The 13,072-nt window shown below is 41.7% G+C and overlaps 1 protein-coding gene across 1 annotated transcript; it reads right to left on the bottom strand.

Annotated features, from left to right (window-relative positions):
• Positions 1 to 4,810: 4,810 nt before the first annotated feature.
• Positions 4,811 to 5,486, bottom strand: LOC143687449 (uncharacterized). Its single transcript, XM_077164437.1, has 2 exons — positions 5,111 to 5,486; positions 4,811 to 5,046 (listed from the first exon to the last, which is right to left on the bottom strand). Exons 1-2 carry the CDS (start codon positions 5,484 to 5,486, stop codon positions 4,811 to 4,813), a joined length of 612 nt encoding a protein of 203 aa, XP_077020552.1.
• Positions 5,487 to 13,072: the final 7,586 nt, after the last annotated feature.

The raw sequence follows: 13,072 nt of genomic DNA on the forward strand, positions 1-13,072 counted from the left end.
TAGATTCAGTTGTCAACTTGGCCAGGTGAGCATACCTAGTTCTGTTGCTGCAGACACAAGCCAATGGTACGTGAACCTCATCTGTTGCTAATTACATCTGCAGTCGGCTAGGAGGCGTGTCTGCTGCAATGAGTGACGTTTGACTTAATTGGCTGGTGCTTAAATGAGAGAGCGCAATGTTGCACAGCCAAGCAGCTCAGCATTCCTCATCTCAGCACTAGCAGCTCAGCCCAGGCCTTTGGAGATGCAGAAAGAAGTCACCCCGGGGAAAGTTGTTGGAACCCAGGGGCCTGGAGAGAAGACCAGCAGAGACCATCCTGTGCCTTCCACATAAGAAAGAACCTCAGTGGAAAGTTAGCTGCCTTTCCTCTGAAGAACCAACAAAATAAATCCCCTTTTATTAAAAGCCAATCTGTCTCTGGTGTGTTGCATTCCAGCAGCTAGCAAACTACAACAAGCATTTTGTGAAAACGAATGTGTATTTTTGAATTGGAGCTGGGGGGAGTCCATCTTGGAAGTAGTTTTGGGTAAAGAGAAGCACAGATGCAAATATGGACACTGCCCAGCTACACACTACACAGGAGAAAGGGCCATTGCTCGTTGGGTCTTCCTGATCCTAAGGCTGGAGTACTTTTTTTTACATGAATCCATGAGACACCACTAAAATTCCATCCTTAATGTATGCTCTCCTGCTTCTTTGCTCAGGAAAGAAACTTCTAACTCTTATTTGACTTCTCTTTCTGTATGCATGCATAGAAAACACTAAGGGTCAAAAAGACCAGTCATTTTGTAACTTCAGTTATATAGTTATAACTTTAATTAATACATTTAATTGACAAATGTCGGGGGCTTTCATAAAGTTTTTGTGCCCAGGAAAGGGACTCATCCATTGTATGTAAATAAGATCTGATCTCTGAGTCCACAGGGATGAAGTCCAGACTTGGCATGTTTGTCAAGAAAATAACAACCAAACATTTGGAAATGGATATCGGTCATGATAGCACATCATTGTGAGAATGATTAACAGTACTGAATGGTGTGAGTGCGGTGGAAAGGGGAAGTTTAGAATCATGTATGTCACCAGAAGGAAAGTTGGAGGTTAAGACATGGGAATGTATTACCACAGGGATTCTTGTGGTGGACAGTGTCCGTGATTAAATGTACAAATATGAAAAAGTTCTTTCATGAGCTAGAGCAGGTGTAGACAGTATTATAAGGAGTTAATAATAGAGGAGTACACGGGGAAAATGTATCTATTGCAAACTGTGGATTATATTTATCAGTAATATTTTCATATTCTTTCATCAACAGTAACAAATGTACCACACCAATACTATGGGCCAATAATAGGGGGAGGGAATAGTGGTAGATAAGGGGTATGAGAGGATTTGGGTTTTCTTTTTTCTTTTTATTTCACTTCTGGAATAATGAAAATGTTCTGAAGTTGATCATGGTAATGTATGCACAATTATCTGATGATACTGCGAGCCAGTGATTGTTTACTGAAAATGGTTTGTATGGTGTGTGAATATATCTCAAAAAGATTGCATTAAAAACAAAAAGCAAAAAACAACCAACTGGGAAAACGTTTTGGAAGGCAGCTTCTTTTATCCCCGTTGAATGAATTACCTAACTTCAGTGCACCCTGAAATTTCCTTCAGAATGTTGTGTCTTTGAACTCTTGTGATGTTCAGAGAGAAAAGGTAGGAAGCAAGCAACCAGTCAAGTTAGAGGTTGGGGGAGACAGAGGTACTTAGGAAACCCCAGCATTCTCAGGCATGAAAGATACCAGTAGGTGAGGATACCCTTAGATAGAACTGCAGGGAGAGTAGGAGGATTGTGGGTATCAGTCACACTTTATTAGGCAGCAATAACTACAGTTGTTTCACTATGTCTTTTGTCACACTTCCTTTCTTATTTTCTCTCTTTTTTTCTTTTTCTCTTTCCCTCCCTCCCTTTCTCCCTATCCCCTCCCTCCATCCCTCTCTTCCTCCCTTCTTCACTCCCTCCCCCACTCCTTCCTTCCTTCCTTCCATCTTTTTCTTCCCTCTCACCCCAACCCTCCTTCCTTCTCCTCCTCCTCCACTTCTGAATCTTTTGTCTTCCTAAATAGTAAATGTACAACCACTTGAGCAGGAAAACATGCTGGAGTAAACGTAACATTGTGTGTGATTTCAATCCTGAAAACATATCCTTGCTTAATTTTGTTAGTGCTGAGAAATGGATGGACTGTACATTATGTTTTAAATGGCCACCCATGCATCTTGCATTCTAGTGAATTCATATGACTTGTATCTTCCAATACCTTCACCTGTGATCCTAGCAGATCTTCTTAAGCAAGGGCAGAAAATAATGTGCCCTTGCAAATCATGCTGAGAAAACCACTCGACCCATAATTTGGAGAGCTCGCCTTTAATGATCCCAGTTCCCTCATTCTTCAAGTAGAATAATTCTAAACTGTGTGTTTTGTGTCATTGGATAGACTCCCCTCAGGTTGAAACTTCAGTTGCCCACTGCGATAGGTAGCTTACTGATGCAACTTTCTCTGTACCACTACACCAATTCCATAAACAGTGTCATTTGTACTTCCCTAATAAATGACTTCCATTTGAATGCTTTTGTCAGCATAGAACATGGGTGAAACCAGGCTATGAAATTACCTTAGCACTCTTAGCCTTGATTTCCTCATCTCTGGAATGGGAGCATTAATAACTACCTTACATGCTTGTTCAAGAATCTGAGGTAATCTGTATAGAGTATCTAGTCCAATACCTCATGAGTAGTAGGCAACCCAGAACGTTTTAATTCTTCATCTTATTCACCCAATTACTCAAGAATCAGCAGGTAGCAAGTTCAGACTCTCGGCAGCCTCTAAAAACTCTTCCAGATCCATATTGAATGCCAATGTGTTTCCCTCACATATCTACTCTAAGTTAATCAGATGTACTTCTTTTACTCTCAAGGAAAGTTGGAGGTTTCATTAATGTATTTTGAATTGAAAGGCTCTAACCCTTCAATTACTCCCAAGCCAGCATCAAGCTTTACCATAATGAATGTGTATGCGGCATCTTCTGTTCAGGCCTAAAAGCGCCTGCTTTCTGTGTGTCATAAATCTGATGAATCACAGGTTTTTTTAATTTGTCTTCTGAAGTACTTCTGTTATCCCTGAAAACAGGAGTTTTTGTTTGCTTGTTTGCATGGGCAGGCACTAGGAATCAAATCCCGGACTCTGGCATGGCAGGTGAGAATTCTGCCACTGAGCCACTGTTGCACTGCCCCTAAACAGAAGTTTTTATTTCCCTCAGATGCTTCATTTTTACCTGAGTAAACAGGAGGTGGGTTAACTTAGATGGTCAGGAGATTGTGAATCGATCAAGTCATAGGTGCTCATTGCACTGTTTTCAATCATGAAGAAATTTGTCCTTGCTTAATTTTATTAGTGAGGTTTTGATAAGGACATTTTGACTTAATGTTATGGAACACAATATCATGTCTGGGATTTGCAGGGATTTACTTAATTCCTTTTTATCTACTGACATGCACTGAAATGAAGGAGGTCACGTAAGCATTTGATTTGTATAAGACCAAGGAGCAAGTCCATTTAGGTGAGCCAGTCTGTCCTCAGGACAATATAGAGCCTCAAAATATTTAAGGCAGATGAATTGCATCAGTGGCTAGAAAGAGTTTGAGACAAGAAAAGTCTTCCTGTATTAAAGAGATACTTCATATACAGCTCCTGATACCCTAATAAATAACTGCTGCACACTCTTGGTGTGGGAAACTGATTTGGGAAAACTTGCATACAGAAACATTACCTGAATATGCAAGGGAAACTATATCCCTTACTAAAATGACACTCAAGAGTGCATCTTGCTAGGGTTCAATTTGAAGTGTTATTCCTACTTATTTTGAGATGAAAGTGTGAGAGACCTCTACCAGAAACAGAAGACCGAGCCCAAATCTGAGATTGTACATATATGACTTTACATAAGTCAATTTCTAATCTGAAGGGAGATGTAATATTTAGTGGGTTCCATAATGGGGCAGAGAATAGGTAATGCTGATGGTAAGCAATATATGAATAAAGGCTGTACAAGAAAAAAAGAAATGCAATTTGGATGAATAATGGTACAACATTTATTCAGAAACATTTAGTTAAGACTTCTGGCATCAATGGAGTCAATTGAAAGTGATCATGAAACAAAGAAAGTTGGATGCAAGATTCATGGGTATATTAAAAGTAAAATGTGATTATGAAGGCTATAAACAATTACAAAAAATGAAAACATGCAACGGAAATTTGCTTGTTTTTCCACTTTTGGTGCATGGTCCGGTTTTTGAACCTGTCTCCCACATGAAAGTTGAGCATTATATCACTGACTATCCATGCATGCTGATTTTTTTTTATGATACTTAGAGGAAACAGGTGAATTTCTTTACATCAGAGACAAACCTGAAGACGTTATATCATATCATGAATGTAATAGCCCGCATATGATCCAGTACACATAAGGAAGAAAGATGAGGGTGAAATAGTCCACACTCCATCAAGCTGATTCACGAGCTTTTAGACAAGTAGGTGAATAACTCAATTGTGTTGTGAGCATGCTGGTTGTCAGTAATGTCTAGGGGTGATTTTGTCCCAGGAATGGTAGGTGAGTTGAGAGAAGGTTGATCTGTGCAGATGGGGTTCTTTGTCAGCAGCAGAAAGGCTGGCAGAATCTGGACACAAGCGGAGCTGCTACAGCAGCTGGGGCAGCAGCAGGTGGTCCTACAGCATGTGGCTGACAGTAGTAGGGCAGCAGCGAGGTTAGCAGCAGCTGGAGCCGCAGCCCTGGGCTAGGCAACCAGGCACGCAGACGCACGTTGGGTGGTAGCAGGTTCTATGGCAGTACACGGGGCCACTGCAAGCTGGCTGGCAGCAGGTTGTGTAGCAGCAACAGGGGCGGCAGCAGGGCTGGCAGCAGCTGGACCCACAGCAGCCTTGGCCACAAGAGCTGGATCCACAGCAGCTGGGGCGGCAGCAGGTGGTCCTACAGCAGGTGGCTGACAGTAGTAGGGCAGCAGCGAGGTTAGCAGCAGCTGGAGCCGCAGCCCTGGGCTAGGCAACCAGGCACGCAGACGCACGTTGGGTGGTAGCAGGTTCTATGGCAGTACACGGGGCCACTGCAAGCTGGCTGGCAGCAGGTTGTGTAGCAACAACAGGGGCGACAGCAGGGCTGGCAGCAGCTGGACCCACAGCAGCTTTGACCACAAGAGCTGGATCCACAGCAGCTGGGGCGGCAGCAAGGCTGGCAGCAGCTGGACCCACAGCAGCCTTGACCGCAAGAGCTGGTGCCACAGCAGCTGGGGCGGCAGCAGGTGGTCCTACAGCAGGTGGTCAGACAGCAGGTGGGGCGGCAGCAGGGCTGGCAGCAGCCGGATCCGCACGAGCTGGACCCACAACAGGTGGGCTGGCAGCAGGGAGAGCAGCAGGAATGAGTCATGGTGTCAGGTGTGGAGGGAGGTTTCCTGTTCACGGGTGTTTCCCAGAATATGATGACCCCTTAAAGCCTACGCCTTTTGTACCCTGGGCCCCAATATATGGATGGACCAATAAGAGGGTCTTTTCCATGTTGTTGACATTGTTTCCCATAGAATCGTCAGGAGGAAGTTTTCCTCGAATTGGTATGAATCTGTTGAAAACAAGTGTTTAATCATTTCCTTAATTGAGACATTTATAGAAACTTTTGTTCAGTTATGAGGAAGGTGGTCACATCATCATCCTCATACTGTACGGTCACCGTGTGTCATGTGCTCGTCCCTGCTGGCCTGGGAGGGTCCTAACTGTCCTCTCTCCCCAGCTTTGCCCCCTTGGCTGTGCTTAGATTTGCAAGTGTCCCTGGAGAGGACGCGTGATGCTGATATGTTCCCAGTTACAGATTGGGTCCCTGCCTGTATCTAAGCCTGTTCACCCACAAAAGTCCAATTTAAGGCGGTAAAAATCTTTTATTTTCCATATAGCAATTTCTCTTTGTTTCATCACCTAAATCAGTCCTTTCTTCCTTGGCTGTATTTCTTCTATGATTTTCCCATACAGTGTGGATTTAATTCTTCTATATGTTTATACAAAATACGTGTATCTGTTCCATATTTTATTGTTACTGCTAATAAGTTTCCTTCTAATCATTTTCATAAAAGGAAGACAGCATTTAAAAGAATCTTGTATTTTTGTAAGCAGGACATTCAATGGACTTTCAAGATAGAGTCAAGGGTATGATTAGCCCTGCCGTAGCCATGAGGATACGAGGTCAGAGGGGATGAATCATTCCTTCAGGGGAACAATGCACCATCCACGAGAATGAGACTGCGCAGCCTCTGTCATGCATGGTGAGAAACTTGTCATACGTCTCAAGTCCTCATGTAAGTTACAGAGTGGAGGCTCTCAGACTGGCTGCCCCTGAGTATTTCTCATCTCCAGAGCTGAGTATAGGAAGATATTAAATTATGTTGAGATTAGTCTGCACAGATCTTTGAAAAGTTATTTAATATCAGAATTCATAAGACTAAACATCTACAGTCTCTCGTGCTGATGTCAAATTGTCATGTACCTCAAAAAAACCCATGTTTTCTCTCCTAACCCAATCTTGTAGGTGGCAGACCTTTATCGTAGGGTGGAATCCTTTGATTAGATTGTTTCCATGGAGATGTGACACACCCAATTGTAGCTGTTGCCTTTTTTTTTTTTTTCTTAACATGGACAGGCTCCAATAATTGACCTGGCTCTCCAGCATGGCAGGCGAGAATTCTGCCACTGAGCCACCATTGGACCACCTGCTGTTGCCTTTTTATTAGATGGAGATGTGACTCTGCTCTTTCAAGGTGGGTCTTCTTTAGTTTACTGAAGTCCTTTGAGAGAGAAAACATTTTGCAAAAGCACAGTTGCTTGAAAGCTGACAGAGATGCAGACACTTGGAGAGGCTTGGAGTGCTGACAGAGCAGATGCCTCAACAGAGACCTTCGGAGATGCAGAGCCCAGCAGATGTTGCCATGTGCATTCCCCTGAGATGCTAAGCAGCCAGAACCCAGAGTTTTGTTGCAGAGTTGCTAAGTGAAAGCCCACAGATGCTTAGAGAGGAAGCCACTGGAATCAGAAGCTGGAAGCAATGGAACTGGGAGCAAGGACCAGCACATGCCAGCTACGTGCCTTCTCAGGTGTGTGACAGACATCGGCCCTTCTTGAGTCAAAATATCTTTTGTGGGATGCCTTAGTTTGGATTTTTTTATGGCCTTGGAACTATGAACTTGTACCTTAACAAATTCCCTTTTTAACAACCATTCCATTTCTGGTATATTTGCATTCCAGCAGCATTTAGCAAACTAAAACACCTCTCTTTCAAAATAGTGGTAAAATTTTCACATTTGTTCACCAAATGAGAATCATTTAATTTCTCCTTCTGTTCCTAGGCTCTTCTTTCATATTATAATTGAGTTAGCTGAGACTATGCCAAGATTCCCCATTGTCCTGTGACTCAGTTTGACTTGATGTTACTGATTGCACTGACGTTTGTGAAGCCACTTTTGTGCACCATTAAATGAACTAGCGGTGCTATTGCAGAGTGTGGGTTCAGGGCACAACTGTTCTCTTCTACACAGGTACACTAGTGTAGCCCAAGGCTCAATTTCCCATTCTTGTGCCTCAGGGGGAATTCTGTGGGAAAACTTGGAACCAACTGGCTGAGTTCTGTGACATAATATGATCAGAGGTAACAGAGTCCAGAATAATTTTCGGAAATGAATATATGGTCATTTCTATACAATTATATTATTCCGGGGAAGATATGAATTGCCTTTATCACTCAACTGAAATCATAGAAAGAGAAATTTATTCAGTACATGGATGCATCAGCTCACTTATTGAAGGGAACCTGGAGGCTGACCTAATTAGTGGATCACACATTTCAAACTGATGATATCAGGTTATCATCTAATAAAGAAACACATAAAGCATGAGAGCCAAAGCAACTTTCTAAAGGCTGACATATCTCACTGAATTTTACAGTTATACTTTGGAAGTATGAGTTGGGGAAAATCCTGAGTTATCTCAAAATATAACTAGAGTTCTATGATGTGTAATATCTAATTGGCTCTTAAGCGACATGGCACGAATAAACCCAATGGTAGATGACACTAGCACCTTGGATATGTCACAGTCTGAGGCCTGTGAAGCTGCTATACAACTCAGAAAGAAGAGAGAGAGCATTTCCCTTGGAACAAGAAATATAAAAATGTTATAGACGAGGATAGAGCCAATTTATGCAAAGGCAACTTAAAGATAAAAGGATGGCTTCAAGATGAGCCAAGTTTAATCTAGGCTGGTTGAGGCTTTTGTGAAAAATGAAAGTGTATTCTTGAATTGAAGCTGGGGGGAGTCTATCCTGGAAGTCGTTTAGGGTAAAGAGAGGCACAGATGCAAATACGGACACTGTCCAGCCACACACCTCACAGGGGAGAGGGCCATTGCTCCTTGAGTCTTCCTGTTCCTAAGACCAGAGCATGTTTTTTATATGAATCCATCAGACGCCACTAAACATTCCATCCTTTGTTGTGGGGCACACCGAAAGAGAGACCACACAATTCAAAACTGCAAGCCAATTTGGAGTCTTTATTAGCCGGCCGCTGACTGCCTCAGAAACCTCCAAGAAAGAGGTTCAGAGAGCAGCCCCTAGAGGTTTTCAAGGTGTGCTTATAAAGGCTAAAATCATGCTGTGGTTTTTTTTTTTGCAGTTGCTAGCAAGCAAGCGGTTCACAGAAGCAGAAGAATGCTGTTAGCCGTTGTCAAAACCTACCCCATTCCCACAGTTTCTTAGCATCGGTTATTGTTTAACTGTCGGGGACATTCCACCCCAATGGTGTGGGGACTCTCCCTGCTTGGGCCTGATTGATTGCTCCTGGCCCTCCACACCTTAATGTATGCTTTCCTGATTCCTCGCTCAGAAAAGAAACTTCTAACTCTTATTTGACTTCTCTTTCTGCATGCATGTGTAGAAAACACTACTGGTCAAAAAGGCCAGTCATTTTATAACTTCAGTTACACAGTTACAATTTTAATTAACAAATTGACGTGTTAATTTGGTGGGGCTTTCATAAAATTTTTTGAGCCCAGGAAAGGGGCTCATCCATTGTATGTAAATAAGATCTGATTTCTGAGTCTTCAGGTATGAAGTTCAGACCCTGGCATATTTGTCAGGATAATGAAAACCAAACTTTTGGAAATGAATACAGGTGATGATAGCACATAATTGTGAGCCTGATTAACGGTACTGAATGGTGTGCGAATGTGGTGGACAGGGGAAGTTTAGAGTCATGTTTGTCACCAGAAGGAAAGTTGGAGGCTAAAACATGGGAATGTATAGACAGTAAATATTATTGTGAACTATAACTGAGGTTAAATGTACAAATATCAAAAAGTTCTTTCATGAACTGCAACAAATTGCAGTTCACTATTACAAGAAGTTAATAATAGAGGAGTATATGGGGAAAATAACAGCTTATTGCAAACTATGGACTATAGTTCACAGTAATATTTTAATATTCTTTCATCAACATTAACAAATGTACCACACTAATACTATGGGTCAATAATAGGGGGTGGGAATAGGCAATAGCGTCACTTCATGGCACCATAAAATTTTCTTTAAAAATATTGTGCCTTTCAATGTCCTTGAATTTTTATAAAATTCAGAGAGAGAGAAGTGTAGCAATCAATCAATCAAGTTAGAGATTAGGGAAGCCAGAGATGCTTAGGGAGCTGTGGAGTCGCAGGCATGGAAGATACCGGTAGGTGAGGATGCCCTTAAATAGAATTCATGGAAGAGGACGATTGTGGGTGTCAGTTACACTTTATTATGGCAGCAATAACTATAGCTGTTCACTATTCTTTTGCCACTCTTCCTGCTTTTTCTTCTTTCTTTCTCTCTTCTTCTTCTCTCTCTCCTTCTTTTCTTTCTTTTCTTCCTTTCTCCCTCCCTCTGTTGTTTCTTCCACCTTGTTTCTTCCTGCTCTTCCTCCCCCTTCCTTCCTTATTCTACTCGTCCTCCTTCTAGTCTGCTCCTTCTCTTCCCTCTCCTCCTTTCCTTCTTACTCCTTTTCTTTTCTTAGATCATAATTATGGCAACACAACACCTTTAGTAGGAAAGACGTGCTGGAGCAAACTTAACATGGTGTGTAACTGAAACTGTGGAGCAAAGGATGGACTGTACATTTGGTTTGACATGACTTGCATCCTAGTGTATTCATATTAATGTCCATCTTCTAATACATTCACCTGTGCTCCTAGTAGATCTTAAGCAAGTGCAGAAAATAATTTGCCCTTGCAAACTGTCCAATCTGATAGATTCTTCTTATTGAAACTTCAGTTGCCCACTGAGATAGGTAGCTTACTGATGCAACCTTCTCTGTTCCACTACCCCAATTCCATACCAGTGTAATTTTACTTCCCTAATAAATGATATTTTAATAATTTACTATTTATAAAATGTATTTTATAAATAAATACATTTATTTCATTTTTATAAAATTATAAAATTTTATATTTTATAAAAATATAAAATATATTTTATAAATAAATATATTTATAAAATAGGTAATTTTACTTCCCTAATAAATAAATGTTTTAGTTTGTTAAAGCTGCCAGAAAGCAATATACCAGAAATGGAATGGCTTGTAAAAAGGAAATTGATTAAGTTGAAAGTTTATAGTTCTAAGACCATAAATATATCTTAACTAAGGTATCCAGAGAAAGACACCTTGGCTCAAGAAGCGGAAGGCATGTGCTAGTCCCAAGCCGTTGGTCTTTCCTCTAAGCATCTGTGAGCCTTCATCTAGCTGCTCCAGGACAAAACTCTGGGATTCATCTGTTAATTAGTATTTTGCTGTGGCCAGAGATTTGTTGGCTATTTCTGTAAGTCCTGCTTAGCACCCAGGCTATTTCTGTCCCGATCTCCAAACATTATCAGCTCTCTCTGTTAGATCTGAGATCTCTCCAAAATGTTTCCTCTTTTAAAGGACTCCCGTAAAATAACCAAGACCCACCTGGAATGAGTGGAGTTACCTCTCCAGCTAATCAAAACGTCACACCCACAATTGGGAGTGTCACATCTCCATGGCGAAAATCTAATCAAAAGTTTCCATCCTTCAATATTGAATCAAAATGAAATGAAACAGCTGCTCTCAAGATGGGATCAGGATTAAAACATGGCTTTTTGGTGGTGCATAATAAATTCAAACTGGTATAAGAATGTTTTTCTCAGCACAGAACATGGGTGAAATCATAACATGAAATTAACTTAATATTCTTAGCCCTGATTTTCACATCTCTAAAATGCGAACCTTAATACTACATTGCATGCTTGTTCAAGAATTTGAGATAATCTATATAGAGCATCCAGTTCAATACCGAGTGAGTAGTGGGCAACCCAGAACATTTTAATTCTTCATCTTATTCACCCATTTACTCATCAAGAATCAGCAGGTAGCAAGTTCAGACTCTTGGCAGCCTCTAAAAACCCTTCCACATCCATACTTTTGGATGCTGGTGTGTTTCCCTCACGTATGTGCTATAAACTATCCCATTGAACTTCTATTACTCTCAAGGAGGTGCCAAGGAAAGTTGGAGGTTTCATTAATGTATTTTGAATTGAAAGGCTCTAACCCTTCAATTACTCCCAAGCCAGCATCAGGCTTTACCATCGTGAATGTGTATGTGGTATCTTTTGTTCAGGACTAAAAGCACCAGCTTTGTGTGTGTCATAACTCTGATGAATCATAGGTCCTTCTAATTTGTCTTCTTAAATACTTCTGTTTCCCCTGTAATCATGAGTTTTATTTCCCTCAGACGCTTCATTTTTACCTGAATAAACAGAGGTGGTGGTTTAGACTGTGTAGATGGTCCAGAGATTGTGAATTGATCAAAATCATAGGTGCTCATTGTGCTGTTTTCAATCACAGACAGTTATCCTTACTTAATTTTATTAGTAATGCTTTCCTAAGTATGTATTCATTTAAAGTTAGTGGAACCCAATATCTGGTCTAGGGTTTGCAGGGATTTACTTAATTCCTTTTAGTCTATTGACATGTGCTAAGTTGAAGGAGGTCACATAAGAATTTGATTTGCATAGGACCAAGGAGCAAATTCCTTTAGGTGAGCCACACCGTCCTCAGGACAAGACAGATTCTCAAAATAGTTAAGGCGGATGAATTGCATCAGTGCCTGGAAAGAGCCTGAGACAAGGAACGCCTCCCTGTATATAAAGAGATCTGATACCCTAACATATTTTTACTGCACACAGGGGTGTGGATCACTGATTTGGGAAGAGCTTTGTACACAATAACATTTTCTGCATATCCAAAGGCTTTTTATTATATCCCTTACAGAAATGATGCTCAAGAATGTATCATGCAGGCGGGCCATGGTGACTCAGCAGGCAAGAATGCTTACCTGCCATGCCAGAGGACCCGGGTTCGATTCCCAGTGCCTGCCCATGTAAAAAACAAAACAAAAACAAAAGAATGTATCATGCTAGTGCTCCGTCTGCCGTGTCATTTCTACTTATTATGAGATAAAAGTGTAAGAGTCCTCAACCCGCCACAGAAGACCCAGCACCAAATCTGATTTTGTGTATGTTTACATACATGACTTTACGCAAGTCAATTTTCTTATCTGAAGGGGGATGTAATATTTACTGAGTACCTTAATGGGGCAGAGAATAGGTAATGTCAAAGATGGTGCCATAGCAGGTTGGGCGGCAGCAGGGCTGGCAGCAGCTGGACCCACAGCAGCCTTGGCCACAAGAGCTGGTGCCACAGCAGCAGGTGGTCCTACAGCAGGTGGTCCTACAGCAGGTTGGGCGGCAGCAGGGCTGGCAGCAGCTGGACCCACAGCAGCCTTGGCCACAAGAGCTGGTGCCACAGCAGCTGGGGCGGCAGCAGGTGGTCCTACAGCAGGTGGTCAGACAGCAGGTGGGGCTGTACAACAAAAAAGAAACACAATTTGGATGAATAATAGTACAGTATTTATTTAGAAACATGTAGT

This window comes from Tamandua tetradactyla, chromosome 6 (genome assembly GCF_023851605.1).
Source record: "Tamandua tetradactyla isolate mTamTet1 chromosome 6, mTamTet1.pri, whole genome shotgun sequence".
NCBI classification, from domain to species: Eukaryota; Metazoa; Chordata; class Mammalia; order Pilosa; family Myrmecophagidae; genus Tamandua; species Tamandua tetradactyla.

Coding starts and splice junctions, on each gene's coding strand:
- LOC143687449 (XM_077164437.1), bottom strand. CDS start 5,486: ATGACTCATTCCTGCTGCTCTCCCTGCTGCCAGCCCACCTGTTGTGGG. Junction 5,047..5,110: donor AACGTGCGTCTGCGTGCCTG/GTTGCCTAGCCC, acceptor TACTACTGTCAG/CCACCTGCTGTAGGACCACC.